The sequence below is a fragment of the Quercus robur genome, chromosome 1 (assembly GCF_932294415.1).
Source record: "Quercus robur chromosome 1, dhQueRobu3.1, whole genome shotgun sequence".
Taxonomy (NCBI): domain Eukaryota; kingdom Viridiplantae; phylum Streptophyta; class Magnoliopsida; order Fagales; family Fagaceae; genus Quercus; species Quercus robur.
In genome coordinates, this window is record NC_065534.1 from 33832768 (window position 1) to 33849614 (window position 16847).

At 39.7% G+C, this 16847-nt stretch overlaps 1 protein-coding gene across 2 annotated transcripts; it reads left to right on the top strand.

Moving 5' to 3' along the window:
* The first annotated feature begins 9675 nt into the window (after nt 1-9675).
* On the top strand, nt 9676-13881 carry LOC126732540 (ankyrin repeat-containing protein At5g02620). Of its 2 annotated transcripts, XM_050435462.1 has the most exons (5): nt 9676-9757; nt 10002-10115; nt 10546-10959; nt 11053-11462; nt 12847-13881. In XM_050435462.1, exons 3-5 carry the CDS (start codon nt 10611-10613, stop codon nt 13726-13728), a joined length of 1641 nt encoding a protein of 546 aa, XP_050291419.1. In that variant the 5' UTR covers nt 9676-9757; nt 10002-10115; nt 10546-10610; the 3' UTR covers nt 13729-13881. The 2 variants fall into 2 exon arrangements, with proteins under 2 accessions (XP_050291419.1, XP_050291416.1); XM_050435459.1 differs by having other exon boundaries at nt 9690-10115.
* Nucleotides 13882-16847: the final 2966 nt, after the last annotated feature.

Here is a 16847-nt window from a genome sequence, read left to right on the forward strand (position 1 = left end):
CCAAAGAGTATACAGACACTTTGGATCGCAATTATGCAGCTGGTTTTGAAGATTTCAGAATGGACGCTGTTGAAAACTTTCCTGAAGTTGACTTCAGCACAATCAAGCTTAACCTTGCTGCTGCCACAAGCTCTCTCCTTCAGACTGGCTCTGATGACGTCAACGTGGAAGACGACGCCAGTACTCAGCCTCCTCAGGACGAGCCTGCTGTGAATGCTCCCCCTTCTTAGGACGAGACTTTAACCTTTGTAGCTTTGCTTTTTCTTTCTTTTTGTAACTTGTGTTTGGTCCTTTGTTTTTGGACCTTCTTTATGTAACAAGAATACATTATACTCGTCCATGGTTTTAGGACGAGTTTTTTAAGTATACTATTTCTGCTTTTCAAACTAATCAAGGGTTTTTGGACGTAGGATGTCCACCCTTTGAATGAAGTTTTATTTTCTTTGCATGGATAAATAATTTCATTTTCTTTGAATGGACGAGTGATTTCATTTTCTTTGCATGGACGGATGCTGCTAAGCTATTTTACTCTTTGCTCGTCCATGTCGAGAATACATATTTTTCATGTAGTCTAACTCGTCTTAGCAGGTAGTATTTTTAATTAGCTTGATTCGTCTTAAGACTTGCAAACTAATTTTACATACCGTCTACTTATTTTGCCAACTTTTGTCTCGTCCAGAATTTGGATTGTTTCAGTTGGTTTTACCTCGTCCATGAGTTGGACGAGTATGGATGTGGTTTCTTTTATTCAAGAAAATTTAGACGTTACATCTCTGCGTCCAGAGATTTTGTTCGTCTTGGATCTTTCAACCCTCTTGAGGATTGAATTGGACGACAATATCACGGAGAATTCACACAACATTTTGTACATAACATAAATATTGTTTACAGACAAGGCACATGCACACTGATGCCTTTTTATTTAATAAATACATACTTCATGACTTCGTCCATAACCACAACACAACTATAAAAAGTAAATCATAGTTTCAAACTTCACACACAAACAATACCAAACATAGTAGTATCAAACAGCATTACTCATAATAGTACGCTAGTAGACAGATAAGACCCAAGTCTCGTCCATAGGTTCACTCTTACTGGTAGTACCTCCTCAGGTGCTCCACATTCCAAGGATGTTCCAATTTTCTTCCGTCCAGGGCCTCCAGGTAGTAGGATCCTTGTCTTTTACAGTTGATTACTCTATAGGGTCCTTCCCAGTTTGGGCCCAACTTCCCATGTGCTGGGTTCTTGGTTGACAAAGAGACCTTTCTCAGGACGAGATCTCCTATATTGAAACGCCTAGGCTTCACCATCGCATCATACTGCTTAGCCATGAGGTTCTTATACTTTGCTGCCCTGTACTCTGCGTTTGCCCTTACCTCGTCTATTAGATCGAGGTTCAGACGAAGCTGGTCCTCATTATCCTTGTCTTGATACGTCATCACCCTGTGATTAGCCATATGCACTTCTGCAGGTATGACTGCATCGCTTCCATAGGCCAACTTGAAAGGGGTCTCCCCTGTAGGGGTCCTCACAGTGGTCCTGTATGCCCATAAAACTCCTGGTAATTCATCTGGCCATATTCCCTTTGCCCCCTCAAGCCGAGTCTTGATGATTTTCAACAAGGATCGGTTTGCTACTTCAGCCTGGCCGTTGGCTTGGGGGTGTGCAGGCGAGGAGTAATGGTTCTGAATTCCAAAGTGTAAGCAAAAGTCCTTGAAGAGTGCATTGTCAAATTGCCGTCCGTTGTCAGACACCAATACCTTCGGCACTCCAAATCTGCAAACAATGTTCTTCCACACGAAGTTCTTAACATTCTGTTGTGTGATATTTGCCAACGGTTCTGCCTCCACCCATTTGGTGAAGTAATCGATGCCCACAACTAAGAACTTCATCTACCTTACTCCCAAAGGGAAGGGACCCAAAATGTCCAATCCCCATTGTGCAAAGGGCCACGGTGCTACCATTGGGGTGAGGTATTCCGACGGTTGCCTGGGGACATTGCTAAATCGCTGGCACTGGTCGCAGACTTTAACGTATGCTTTTGCATCAGCTTGCATGTTCGGCCAGTAATATCCTGCACGGACGACCTTGTGGACAAGTGATCTGGCTCCTGAGTGATTGCCACATGCCCCTTCGTGAACTTCTCTCAGCACGTAGTTCGCTTCGTCCGGAGCAGGGCACCTAAGGTAAGGTTGAGAGAAGCCTCTCTTGTATAGCACTTCATTCATAAGGACGTATCTAGCTGATCTCACCCTCACCTTTCTGGCCTCGTCCTTTTCTTCTGGTAGTCGTCCGTCTTTCAAATATGATATAATGGGAGTCATCCAATTTTCTTTGTTATCCACCTGCTGTACTTCCTGGGCATCTATACTCGGCATATACTGAACTTCATCTGACTTCTCTAATGATTCATCTGCTGAGGCCTCTTTTGCTATAGTATCAGCTTCCACGTTCTCCTCCCTGGGGATTTGAACGAAGTCAGCTTTTTCGAACCTTTTCACAAGGCGCATCACCCTACCAAGGTATTTCTTCATTCGTCCTTCCTTCGCTTCATACATCCCATTCACTTGCCCCATGATCAGTTGGGAATCTCCCATAACACATATGGACTTGGCTTCCACGGACTTCGCCAATTCTAGCCCTTTGAGGAGGGCTTCATATTCGACTTCATTGTTTGTCGCTTGGTACTGTAGACGGACTTTATGTTTCAGTTTGTCTCCCTCTGGGGACTGCAAGACCACACCAATTCCTCCTGCATGCCGTGTAGACGAACCATCCACATGGACGATCCATCTCTTGCTCTCCTCTGCCTCATTATGACTTGGGGTAAACTCTGCGATAAAATCTGCTAGGGCTTGAGCTTTTATGGCATGCCTTGGTTGATATCTGATATCGAACTCACTTAGCTCCACAGCCCACTGGATTAATCGTCCTGCAGCTTCCAGTCTATTCATTGCTTTTTTGAGAGGATGATCTGTCATAACATTAATGACATGTGCTTGGAAATAATGCCTCAGCTTCCTTGACGCTGTGATCAGTGCGAAGGCCAACTTCTCCATTTGTGGATATCGTCCTTCCGCTCCTTTCAATGCCTTGCTTGTATAATACACAGGTCTTTGGACTTTATCTTCCTCTCTTATCAATGCTGAGCTCACAGCATATGGGGTTACCGCTAGGTACAAATATAGTTCCTCTCCTTCCACTGATGGACTTAGCAGCGGTGCCCTGGTAAGGTATACCTTCAAATCTTCGAAAGCTCTCTGACACTCGTCGGTCCATTCGAATGCTTTTTTGAGAACCTTAAAAAATGGCAAACATTTATCAGTAGCTTTAGAGACAAACCTGTTAAGCGCAGCGACTCGTCCAGTGAGGGATTGGATTTCCTTAGTACTTTGCGGTGGCTTCATGTCCAGTATTGCTTGAATTTTATCTGGATTTGCTTCAATTCCCCTGTGGGATACCATAAAGCCAAGGAATTTCCCTGATGATACTCCAAAAGCACATTTGCTAGGATTCAGCTTCATGTGATACCGCCTCAATGTCTCAAATGTCTCCTGCAGGTCGTCTAGATGTCTTCCTTCGTCTTGACTTTTCACCAGCATGTCATCTACATAGACTTCCACATTCCGCCCAATCTGCGGACGGAACATGTGGTTGACCAACCTCTGATATGTCGCCCCTGCATTCTTTAAACCAAACGGCATCACCTTATAGCAGAATAAGCCTTGACTGGTGACAAAAGATGTCTTCTCTTGATCAGCCTCGTCCATTCTTATCTGATTGTATCCTGAAAAGGCATCCATGAAGCTAAGCAATTTGTGGCCTGCAGTTGAGTCTACTAACTGGTCAATGCGCGGTAACGGATAGCTGTCCTTGGGGCAAGCCTTATTCAGATCAGTGAAGTCAACGTACATTCTCCACTTTCCATTCGCTTTTTTGACCATTACTACATTGGCCAACCAATCCGGGTAGTACACTTCCCGAATGAACTTTGCTACCATCAGCTTTTGGACCTCGTCCTTGATTACACTATCTCTTTCTGGGGCAAACACCCTCTTCTTTTGCCGCACAGGCTTGGAGGAAGGACAGACATTCAAACGGTGGGTAATGACACTAGGGTCTATACCCGGCATATCATCATGACTCCACGCAAACACGTCGATGTTGTTCTTCAAAAATTGGACGAGGTCCGTCTTAATCTTCTCTTCTAAATCTGCTCCAACCCTGGTACACCTCTCAAGGTTATTTTCATCCAAGGGAATATCTTCCAATGCTTCAGTAGGTTCTGCTACAACCCTCTTTTCTTCAATGTTCATTGCTTGAACTTGTTCATCCATGGCCAGCATGGCCAAGTAACACTCTCTTGCTGCCAGTTGGTCACCTTGTACCTGTCCTACCCCGTGTTCTGTTGGAAACTTGACTGATAAGTGGTAAGTGGAGGTAACAGCTTTCCAACTATTCAAAGTTGGCCTCCCAATGATGGCATTGTAAGAGGATGGACAGTCTACCACAAGGAAGTTCACATCCTTGGTAATCTGTCGTGGATATGCCCCCACTATCACGGATAAAGAAATGGTACCCACTGGTTGCACCTTCATCCCACCAAAGCCTACTAGGGGGGAGTTCACTGGACGGAGCTGGTCTCGTCCTAATCTCATCTGCTGAAAAGCTGGATAATATAAAATGTCTGCTGAGCTTCCATTGTCCACAAGCACTCTTCTGGTTGTGTAGTTTGCAATTAGTAAGGAGATGACGAGGGCATCATCATGAGAGTGATGAATTCTGCCAGCGTCCTCGTCCGTGAAAGTAATTGCCCGCTCGTCCGTGGATCTTGCTATTGGTGACCGTCCAGAAAGCTGGACGCTTTGTACTACCTTCAAGTAAGCTTTCTTGGACTTGGACGACTGGCCAGTTGTACTTCCCCCAATGATGACCCTTATCTCCCCGAGTGGTGGTCGCGATGAATCTTCCATCTTTCCTTTCTGTTTCTCGTCCCTCTGGTCTCGTCCAAGGAAACCCCTCAGCTTCCCTTGCCTTATGAGATTTTCAATTTGTTGCTTCAAGTCAAAACACTCGTCCGTGTCATGACCATGATCCCTATGGAAACGACAGTACTTGTTCCTGTTGCGCTTGTTGGGATCACCCTTCATTTTCTCCGGCCACTTCAGGGAAGGATCATCCTTGATTTGCATAAGGACTTGCTCAAGTGGGGCGTTTAAAGGGGTATACTGCTGGTTCCGTACTGGAGGGCCTGGCTTCTTATTTTCTCGATCTCTCCTTTCCTCCATCCGTCCCTTCTTTGGACGAGTACCTTGCTCGTGCTGACGACTGGGATTTGCGTCCATTCTCTCGGACCTCTTCCTCTTCTTAGCAATGATTGCATCTTCTGCATTCATAAAATTTTGAGCCGAATGGACGAGTTCGGCCATGGACTGGGGCTCTTTCTCGTAGAGCTTATGTATAAACAGATCTGAATTCACCCCGTTGTGGAAGGCTGCCAGTAGAAGCTTATCATCTGCTTCGTCCACACTGAGAGCTTCCCTGTTAAAACGGGTGATAAATGACCGAAGGTTCTCGTTCTCTCCCTGCTCTATCGTCAACAAACTGGACGAGGAACGCTTGTGCCTTTGTCCTCCAATGAAATTGTTAATAAATAACTTGCTCAACTCTTCAAAAGAACTCACCGAATTTGGAGGTATTTTACTAAACCAAACTCGCGCCGAACCCTTAAGGGTGGTTGGGAAGGCTCTACACATTATCTCATCAGGCACTCCTTGAAGATGCATGGTGGTCTTGAAAGTGGCTATGTGATCAAACGGGTCACGTGTTCCATCATATGAATCCAGAGAAGGCAACTTGAACTTTGATGGTAGTGGGTGATCGTTGATGGAGGCCGTAAAGGGAGAATCAGTCCTGTGAACCAAGTCTTCTATCGGATTCGTTCTTTTCATATTCTCTTTCATCTCCTCCATAACTCTCTTCATTTGGTCCATTTCTTCCTTCAAGTATGGTACCGTTCGCGAAGTGGTGCCTCTAAACTGACTTCCGACTTCGGTATTCTCTCTTCCACCATGACCATCTGTTTGTCTTCCTTCACGTTCTTCTTGTGTTTGCCTCCTCATATTGATCTCCATTCGTAATTCTTGGTTTTGGCGAGTCAACTCCGCCATAGCGTCTGCCATAGATTGTGCATGTTGGGCAGATGACTGCATGACCGGCGCAGACTGGCGATCGCGAAGCGGGTTGCTGCTTCCCTGATGGCCTGGGCTAGTAGCCCTTGATCTAGTCCGAACCATCAACCCTTTGTCACGGAGAAACAAACTGTAAAACAATCGTTCCCACAGACGGCGCCAACTGATGATTCCTTGATTATCAGTGGGTTGATAAGACTTGAACGTTGATCTTCGGGCTATCTCCTGTAATACCAAAAACACAGAATCAGAGGGGACCGGTGATGACCGGCCGAAAATCCTCCGATGATCAAGTTAGTTCCTTGGAACTCTCTGTAACAAAGAAGTATTCTCTTAAAAGTAAGAAAATGTCTGAATACCTTTTTCCTTCATCGAAGAAGCCTTATATAGTGTGTGGAACGGTTATCTATTTGGTAACCGTTCCCAGTGTCGAGGAGTCCGGAGAATTGGGAGTAACCGCTGTGGAAGTTACTTAGGTCGGACGGGCCGATGAACTCGTCCATCCATAGTGAGGATGGACGAGACCTTCATGAGGAGTTCGTCCACTTTTAGTCCATCCATAGCAAGGATGGACGAGACCTCCAGGATGATCTCGTCCACTTTTAGTGAAAGACGGACGAGATCATCTTGGAAGGCTTGTCGTTCATAAATGACAAGTAGATCTTAGAGGTGTTAAGCTCGTCCATATACGGACGAGGGTTGTTGGTACGCTTGTTGTTGCTTCTGTCGTTGGACGATACATATGGACGAATTATGGGCTTAGGATTATTTGCAACACCATCAGTTATTATTATTATTATTATTATTGATGTTGGGATAAGGGGCCCAAGAACATATGTTGGGTCCTGGGCCTTGTCCGAGGATACTTTGCGGTTCGAGGACAGATAAATAGTAATGAGTATGTAAGACTCAGGACTCCATGAGCGAGCTACAGGTGAGAATGCTAGGGAAGGTAAGTCGAGGAGGAGTATCTCCTCGGTTAAGCGAAGCAGAGGTCAGAAGGAGTGTCCTATCCTCCAGGATGACATTCCGGGAAATTCTATTGATAAAGACATATGTTATGAACATACAGGATAACTGGGAGGTAGGAAATATCTAAGGGAAAGTTGTTACCACCGCATTAAATACTCTACAACTAATCCTTTGGCCGCATTAATGAGGAAGTGATACCTAAACAGTAGTTTTCAGCCTTACAGCTACTCTCCATAAATTTCAGGAAAGTACTGATGTGACAAGGATTAACACTAACAATCTAACCTACACATGGAGAGCAAAGATGAAGGGAAAGGGATAATATAAAATACGAAGAAGTGAATGAGAGAGGGGGATCGAGAAATTGAGAGAAAAATATTGTAGCAATCAAGAGTTGAACTTGTAATCAAACTTGAGAAGAAATATATAAGAACTGATCTCCTCGAATTGTGTCGAGGACGATTTTCTTTAGATTAAACCAGTCTTTCTTCATTTTCTTGTCATTTAGATCCACTTTGCTTGTTGTCTGATTATTAAAACCCAATTTTTCAACCCACTCTTTACAAATTCATTGTATTGGGCTCTTTGGGCCTAAATTTATCCATCATTTGGGCTTGAGAGCCAAATTGTATCATTACAATTGACTTGTATATATTTAGGCATATAAAGTGATGTTTATTAATTAAACTAGTCGCTAACCCGTGCGATGCACGGGAAAACTATTAGAAAATAATAAAGCATGCATATATTAAAAGACAATTTAAGTTCATGTGTGCTTACAAGGGATACATACCTAAATAGTTTTTGCGGTAGAAATAAAAGCCTTATCTTTGAGATAAAGAACTGATGTAAACAAACTAACCTTACATAAAACAAATTAAAAAAAAAAAAAAAAACATAAAACTGATGTCACGGGAAATTCAGCCACATAGTAGTAATATATAAATCTCTTAAAACCTAAACCTAAATCTAAACATAAGGACTAAATATATAAACAAACTAACCTTACAAAAGCTAAACTTTATAAGCTAAAATCTATACCGTGAGTTGTAGATCTTGAATGCTATACCGTGAGTTGTAGAGAGTTTGCAGAAACCAAAGAAAATCTCTCTATAGCTTAAGAAACACAATATACTAAAATCAAAGAGATAAAATTTTCAGAGGACAAAATATTATAGATAATTTAAAAGAATTTTGGTTTAATTCTTGAACACCGCAACTCCATAAAATTCATAGTAATAATAATATTTTATGATAGCGCAATTAGAATTTTGGTTTAATTCTTGAACACTGAATTAGAAATTGATTATATGAGTATTCAATGGTGAACAAAGTACTATGTATTAATTAATATGTAAACAAAACTAACCTTACAAAAGCTGAACTTTATAAGCTAAAATCTATACCGTGCATTGTAGATCTTGAATGCTTTAGGGCTTCCTACGTCTGGAGAGAGAGAGTTTGTAGAAACCGTGGCTTTATATTTCTTAACTTGAGAGAGGGGTAAGGTTGCTAGGGTTTTGTAGATCTTGAATGCTTTAGGGCTTCTTACGTCTGGAGAAAGAGAGAGTTTGCAGAAACCGTGGCTTTATATTTCTTAACTTGAGAGAGGGGTAAGGTTGCTAGGGTTTTGAGGAGTTATAATTTTTATTTATTTTTTATTTTTTAAATATTGTGCTGACGTGGAAAATTGTGGTGCTAGCAAAGGCTTCGGTTTTATATATATAATATATATAGATTATTTAAAATTAATTAAAATTTTCATGTTTCATAATTTTCAAAACTATATTATTATTTAACTGTGTAATCTCTAATTTATTTAATAAAAAATATTTATCTAATATCTTTGAAGAGTATTTATTGTAATTAAGTTGAATTAAAAGATAGTTGATGCAAAGAATAAGTTGATGGAGTATTTATTTATTTTAATATATGTTTTGAGTTATGTAAAGAATAAGTTGATGCAATTATTTGTTTATTTATTATCTATGAGAAGATGATATATAGTAAATCATATTATAGACCCATTTCAATATTTCATATGAGAATGTTTGTGGACTTCATTTTTGTGCCATTATGATGTAGCGGAGCATTGAATAGTGAAGAAAAAAATAGAAGATTCATATAAAAACGATTTTCTATGAAAAAATTGTGGCACAATGGTTTTTTGTTTTTTTAGAAGATCGTGGCTCAAAGGTTGTAATTGTAGAAGTACTTATATGTATCACTGAAAAGATTTTTTTTTTTTTTTAATTTAAATTGATTAACACATTTAACTTGGGCTCCAGACAAAATTTCTCATAAAATAAGAAAAAAAAAATATCAGAATGAAGAGAGAGAGAGAGAGAGAGAGAGAGTCAACGAATAAATTGTTTTGGTCCAGCGGAGGCATGACACTTGCGACTTTGGAGATACAAGCGCGCGTGGTGCTGCTATTACCGTTGTTTCTCAAGGGCCACCACCTCTGGTTTTGGCTCTCTTTTGCCTATTTTTTTTCCTTCATAAATTTTTGATTTCGCACATTTTCATTTTCTCCAGCCAACGTTGTCATCATCACCACCTTTACAAAAGGCTCTCCCTCTTGAGTGGTTCGTGACTTCGTGAATAAGCTCTGGCCTTTGGGTTTTGATTAAGGCTCACATTAAAAAGAAAAAGTGTGGGTGCAATGCCCGGTTGCATACATGTGCATTTCATGTATCTTAAGCCTATAATAGCCCTATACCACTAATATTGTTGTTGTTATTCCTTTCTTGTTCTTTCTTCCATCCTCCAATATAAGAGGACCACTCTAAATGTTCTATCATTAATGGAAATCCTAAATATCCATTACAGGGTGTTATGTTGATCCCATGATGATTGTCCAGAGTCTGCTCCTCTCAATTATATGGGGTTCATCGGTGTTAGATGGAGGAAACCAATTAGAGAGCTCCTTTCTTCAAACCCCAGGTAATAAAATGCTCGTGTTCATTCTTTTATGGTTTCACCTCTCTTTCTTTGTTTGATCTTGTTGTTGATAGAGAAAAGGAAAACCGAAAACCAAAACTTTGTTCATTGTACTTAAGTGGGGTAGATTTTTTTTTTTTTTTTTTCTTTTCATTTTTCAAAAATGTGATTGGCTTGCTGGAGATTCATTAATTGTTTGACATAAATGGATAATGGGGTGGGTTCATGAGCAGAGCAACTTGCATTTATGTCAGAAAGATTAAAATCTGGATTATTGTTGTAATCAGGCCACTGATTTGGGATGGTTACCCCAAAAAAAGAAAGAATTCCAGAAAAATTCTAATGGTTTTCTTTTTTCTTTGAGTTGTTTTGAGCATATATTGGTTATTTTGGATTAAGAGTGTGATTTTTTATCTGGGTTTTTGCTGGGCAGATGAATAAGTTATGAAGTATTGATTGGAGCTAGCTGAGGAGAGGGATTTTCAATCATTGAATCCAATGGAGAAACCAGCAGAGCAGCCACAAGCAGGGCAGACAAGCCTGCCTCAGAAGAAGATGACAAAACAGTTGACTGGAAAACGTGACGATACGCCTTTGCATACTGCGGCAAGAGAAGGGAATCTTACTGCTGTAACAGAAATCTTTAGTGGCACCGGAGAGGCTGAATTGAAGGAATTGTTGGAAAAGCAAAATCAAGCTGGTGAGACAGCCCTTTATGTTGCAGCAGAATATGGTTATGTTGATTTGGTTAGGGAGATGATCAAGTACTATGATCTTGCTGATGCTGGCATTAAAGCAAGAAATGGCTTTGATGCATTCCACATTGCTGCAAAACAAGGGGACTTGGGTATGTAGTCACTTAAAATAATTCTGTCTGTTTGCTCTTTGTGGATTTTTGCTTTTCAGGAGGGAATTTGAGTTCTATTTTGCCTTGTTGCAGAGATATTGAAGGTCTTAATGGAGGTCCATCCAGAATTGTCTATGACCGTGGATGGATCAAACACCACGGCTTTGCACACTGCTGCAACACAAGGGCACATTGAGATAGTGAATTTTTTGTTAGAGGCAGAAAGTAGCCTGGCAACCATTGCTAGAAGCAATCAGAAGACTGCCTTGCACTCTGCAGCGCGAAATGGGCATTTGGAGGTTGTGAAAGCACTTCTGGAAAAGGAGCCTGGGATTACCAAACGGACTGATAAGAAGGGGCAGACTGCACTACACATGGCAGTGAAGGGACAGAGTAGTGAGGTGGTGGGGGAGCTGATTAAGGCAGATCCTTTGACGGTAAACATAGTTGATAATAAGGGCAACACCGCGTTGCATATAGCAACCAGGAAAGGTAGAGCTCAGGTAAATTTGCCTCTCCCTGCCTTGTTAGTTGTTATTTATCTATAATGATGAAAACTTCTTGCTGTTTTGATAATAAATTTCAGATTTGAGCTTATGCTGATGGAGTTAAATGCATCATAGCATTAAATATGACCTTTTTTTTTCTTTTAATTAAACTAATTCATGAATCATGGCACAGACATTTCATCAGGGCGCCTTCTTGTTATTGTTGTGCATGGTTATTGAGACAAGCAACCAAGGGAAAATATAGTTTGGAATTCAACTATTATTTGTTTGATAGATGTTGCTGCTTCCTGTGAAACGTGAGAGGTCACTTTTCTGGGTATATGCTGCCTAGAGAAAATTAGAAACTGAATACAAATTTGAGAATAGTCCATGGGAAAGTTATTTATTCGAAGAGGGTGATGTACTACCTGTTTAATTACATTAATAGTTATAGATTTTAATGTTTTAAGAAGTTGGTGCTGGAAAGCGCTTCATTTGGATCCATCCCTTTTCATTTTACAAAACCAATTAGATTGAAAGAAGGATATGTTAAAAATAAAAACAACATAGATAAACTTCTGCTTGAATTGCATTACTTTAACATCCTCATCAATCATCATCTGAGAAATAAAGTAAGGATACCGTTCATATATAATTTACTTCCACTAATAACTGTTCAGATCAAGTTCTTACAGTTGTCCTCTCATAGGTTTTCTCTAATGGAGTAAGTTTCTTCAATTGGGCATCTATATTTTTTAATTAAAAGATTTCGAAGCCTTCAGCTGGCTTTTCTGAAATGTCATAGATTGTAGTATTTATCTGTTTTAGTCTGGGATGAGAAACCTTTGTTTTTGTCACTCACCGCCCTCTAGCTCTTTAGTGTTGTAGTTTGTATAAATGCTTATGCTTTTGAACATTATTTTTTCATATGTTAAAGGCAGTTCTGTTTTCATCTTTTATTGATCATAATTGTTCTCCTTTGATGCCAGTGCCACCATGGAGAATGATATTTTCAGAACATGAATGGCGTTATAACTTTCTTTCTGGATTAATTTTTCAACTCTAGTTTTCCAAATAGCTTGGTCAAACAATAATAACCAAATTTTTTGAGTGGAGAAGTTACATTTTCAGAATACCCCCTGGTTGTGTCACCAAGCACAAGATAGGTATACTAACTTGCCACGTGCAATACTTCAAACAATTTTGCTATCCCACAATGCACCCTTTTTCAGGGCTATGATTCATCTGCAACTATTTTAGTTTAACCACACCTTCTGTAACTTCTTTTATGATTGATCAAATGTATTTTTAATATTGCAGAAATTACGCCATCATACTTTTCTTAATAGAATCAGCTGAAAGGAAGAAGTTGACATAATTTAAGTAACTATTTGTGCAGATTGTGAAGATGCTTCTCGAACACAATGAGACAGACACAAAAGCCGTTAACAGGACTGGTGAAACTGCCACTGACACTGCAGAGAAAACTGGCCAAGCTGATGTTGCAGCCCTTCTTCAGGATTATGGGGTTCAGAGCGCCAAAAACCTCAGGCCTCAAGCACCAAGCACTGCCCGTGAGTTGAAACAAACGGTTAGTGACATAAAGCATGAAGTCCATGACCAGCTAGATCAGACCCGGCAGACCAGAAAACGTGTTCGAGGCATAGCCCACCGTATCAACAAAATGCACACAGAAGGTCTCAACAATGCAATCAACTCCACAACTGTTGTAGCTGTCCTCATTGCCACAGTCGCATTTGCAGCCATATTCACAGTCCCTGGGCAATATGTTGACGACCCAGAAAACATTCCTCCTGGAGTCTCCCTAGGGGAAGCAAATATTGCTCCCCAAGTGCCATTTATTATCTTCATCATCTTTGATTCCATTGCACTCTTTATTTCTCTGGCAGTTGTGGTGGTGCAGACCTCAGTGGTAGTCATAGAAAGCAAGGCAAAGAAGCAAATGATGGCAGTTATCAACAAGCTAATGTGGTTGGCTTGTGCACTTGTTTCAGTGGCATTCTTGGCTCTGTCATTTGTTGTGGTCGGTGAGAGTGAAAGGTGGCTGGCAATTGGAGTAACAATTATAGGAACAACCATAATGGCCGCTACTTTGGGTACTATGTGTTATTGGGTCATTAGGCATCGGATTGAGGCCTCCAATATGAGGAACATTCGGAGAAAATCATCACTTGGCAGTGGATCAAGATCCTTGTCACTGTCAGTGATGTCAGACTCTGAGATCCTCAACGGTGAGTACAAGAATATGTATGCAATTTGAGACACTCCCTACGCCAGATAAGTTTTTAGCATTCGGCATAAGAGATCTCTATGCTTATATATAAGTTGACATCTAAAATGTATATTTCTTGAAGAGTTGATCATACTTTTTTCTCTTCAAAAAAGTTTACTCATTACTATGTCAGTTTAGTGAGATCTCTCTATGCTTCTATAATGTGTTCAATTAAATTGTAGTTGTTGAGTAAACTCTAAAATGTGGGCTTTAATTGCCATGAACAAATCTCACAGTTAAATCCAATCTCATACGTAGCTTATAGGCAAGGCAACAATAAATTGTTGCACCTAACTGGTAAATAAATTCAAGCTAGTGCAGCAATATTACGTTAAATGTACTACACGATAGATGTTGCTAAGGATGATCTAAAATTTGACCATTGACAACTTCTTTTTTCTTTTTTGATAAGAAGACAACTGACAACTAAGATTTATGCTTTACTGCTTTTTGACTTTTCTTTTGGAATGGGAAGGAAATGTGAACAGATTCAATATAGATAGTAAAGGTCTAACTACGATAAATGCATTTGTGATTTGCCATAGTTTCGAAATTACACTAAAATCCTGTCATGAATCATTCCAAAAAAAAAAAATCATGTCATGAATGTAGTGCATTTGACATACATACTCTTATGAGACATCTCTCTTACAACATGAGTGAATCCCACAAATGTGGATGTCATATATTGTGAGAAAAATATCTCATAGATATATTCTATATGCCAAGTGACCTAAGATAGACAATAAGATAAAGGCAAAACACAATTCCCATTATTGTTTCTATTCATAGTTTTACTCAATCTTCTTGGATTATTGCTTTTTTATTTATTCAAAGGTAACTTCTCTCAAGAAGACACATTATCCAATATCCAAATTATATGGATATTAAAATTACATAAAAATATTATTCAATTCGACCCCGAAGCCTGATTTATTCTTATTTTAGCTTATGGCAAGCTTAAATTCAGTTTTACTTCCTTATTTTCTTCCATTATTACCTACTTTTAAGCGAACCCAAGAAGAAAAACATACAAAAACACGCATTGGTGATTTGAAGTGGAAAAAAAAGATATTGACACCATTGGTGAAAAAAGATAAAAGGGATTTAAAAAAAAAAAATTAAGGTACAATTCATTAGGTTGCATCTTAAATTTTCCAATTAGATTTGATTATCTAACCTTGAAAGCTATAACTATGCACAAGAAAGTGTATTGCCAATAAGTCATTTAGATAAAATGAGAAATGTTATACCTACAATATTTTTACAACAAATTTTAAGTAACAGATTGTTACCGGATGTTTCTTCTTAAAAAAAAAAGATTTTGTTATTAATTCTTAATGGTAAACGAAAAAGTAATTTTAATGATGAATTCAAATTAGAACTAATAACAACTTTATACTTAGGATTTGTTGTGAAAATATTATAGACTCTTGTACATAAACCATATTTTAGAGTTTGTTGATGCCCATTTTTGATATAAATAAAAAAATGCCCAACAACAACAAAGCCTAATAACAAGTGAAAAAGGAATATAATAAGAGATTAGTAAGTAATAGCATAAACAAATGGCTCAAAAGGCCCAAAGAAAAGAAGTAAAAGAAATAAGGCCCAATGGGCCAACCCAACAGAGAGTAGTAGCAACAGACTCATGGGCCTAAGAAGAGGCAAATGTGGGGCAAGCCCAATAAGCCCATGCCATCTCCCATAAAAGATAAATATGGGCAGAAAGAATGCATGGCGTAGAATAAGACAAGGCCATACATCAGCGGTAAGAATGTCATGAGAAAGAAAGAAGACAAAATAGGAAGTAATGGAATAATCACATTTTGGCTGGAGCACCACCAACCTATACCCAGCCAATGCAAGGGAAGTGAACTCATGGTTAAGGGATTTGCAGAGGGTATGGTTTGGTGGTTTGTGGGGGGGGGGGGGGGGGGGAAGGGGAGGGTCTATTTCTGGTATCCAGCCAATGCCTCGTTTGGGAGGTGCTCTGCTAGGAAGGCATTTTTTTTCCAAAATAAGTAGTAAATGGCTTGGACCACTTGATGTATGCCATAAAAATAGATAGAGAGAAACCCAAAGCTTTGCCCGTTGAAATAAGAGAGATGGACCCATGGCAGAACCAAACAAACAAGGATTTGTTGTGAAATAAGTAGTGGAAGAGAGAGAAAGCATTGGGCATGCCTAGGTGTAGTGGAGGTCGAGTGGCTAGCGGGCAACTTTGAAAGGGTGCTCACAACAGATAAAAATGGTTGGTAAGCAATAGGGATAAAATAGAGAAATCGCATAAGCTTAATCCAATATAAATAGGAATAGTAGCCATAAATGGAAAGGGGATAGCGATTAGGGCAGGAAACAAAGAGAGTTGAAAGAGAAATAACAGAGAAAAGAGAAAGAGAGAAGTGAAAGAAAAGAGAGTGAACACGGCAGAAAAGACATGCATTAATAGACCATCAATAGACATCCTAACGAAGCAACAAGTAGCCATCCAGGCCTATTCCCCAAAATGCATAACTTTGACGCCTTAGCCTAATAGCAAGGTTATCCAAGTTGAGGTTCGGGCTCTCTTTGGTTCACTCCTTGCGGAAGAACTTGTTATTTTACATTCTGCTATATTGGTTATATTAAAAAAAAAAAAAAAAAAATTGCTTCCTTGACTAACCTTCCTGCTGCAACTTATCTTCCTGCTATAAGATATTTGCCCTTGATTCTCATGTACTAACATTTGCGGGCTAATATGCATATATTTATTAATGCTTGTTGTCTTTATTTTGGATGCTGAGCTTGTGCAAAAGCTGACCCTTTAGCAAGGTCCTGCTAGAGTATTGGGCCAAGCCCAACTCTCTGAACCACAGCAGAACAGGCCTCAGCCCAGCAGATTGGACCTTGGCCCATCAACATAAAAAGTACCTACAGAGTTCAAGGAAAAAAAATTCTGGTAAAAGTTATTGGGCTAGGCTAATTTTTGAAACGAAACCCAAAACATAACAACGAAGCCCATTAGATTCCTCTCACTCTCTTATCTGGGCCGAAACGTCCACACCGTTATATAAGGAAAAACAATAATTTTTTTTTTTTTTTTGAGAAAAAGGAAAAACAATAAT

Coding starts and splice junctions, on each gene's coding strand:
- LOC126732540 (XM_050435462.1), top strand. CDS start 10,611: ATGGAGAAACCAGCAGAGCAGCCACAAGCAGGGCAGACAAGCCTGCCT. Junction 10,960..11,052: donor TGCAAAACAAGGGGACTTGG/GTATGTAGTCAC, acceptor GCCTTGTTGCAG/AGATATTGAAGGTCTTAATG. Junction 11,463..12,846: donor CCAGGAAAGGTAGAGCTCAG/GTAAATTTGCCT, acceptor CTATTTGTGCAG/ATTGTGAAGATGCTTCTCGA.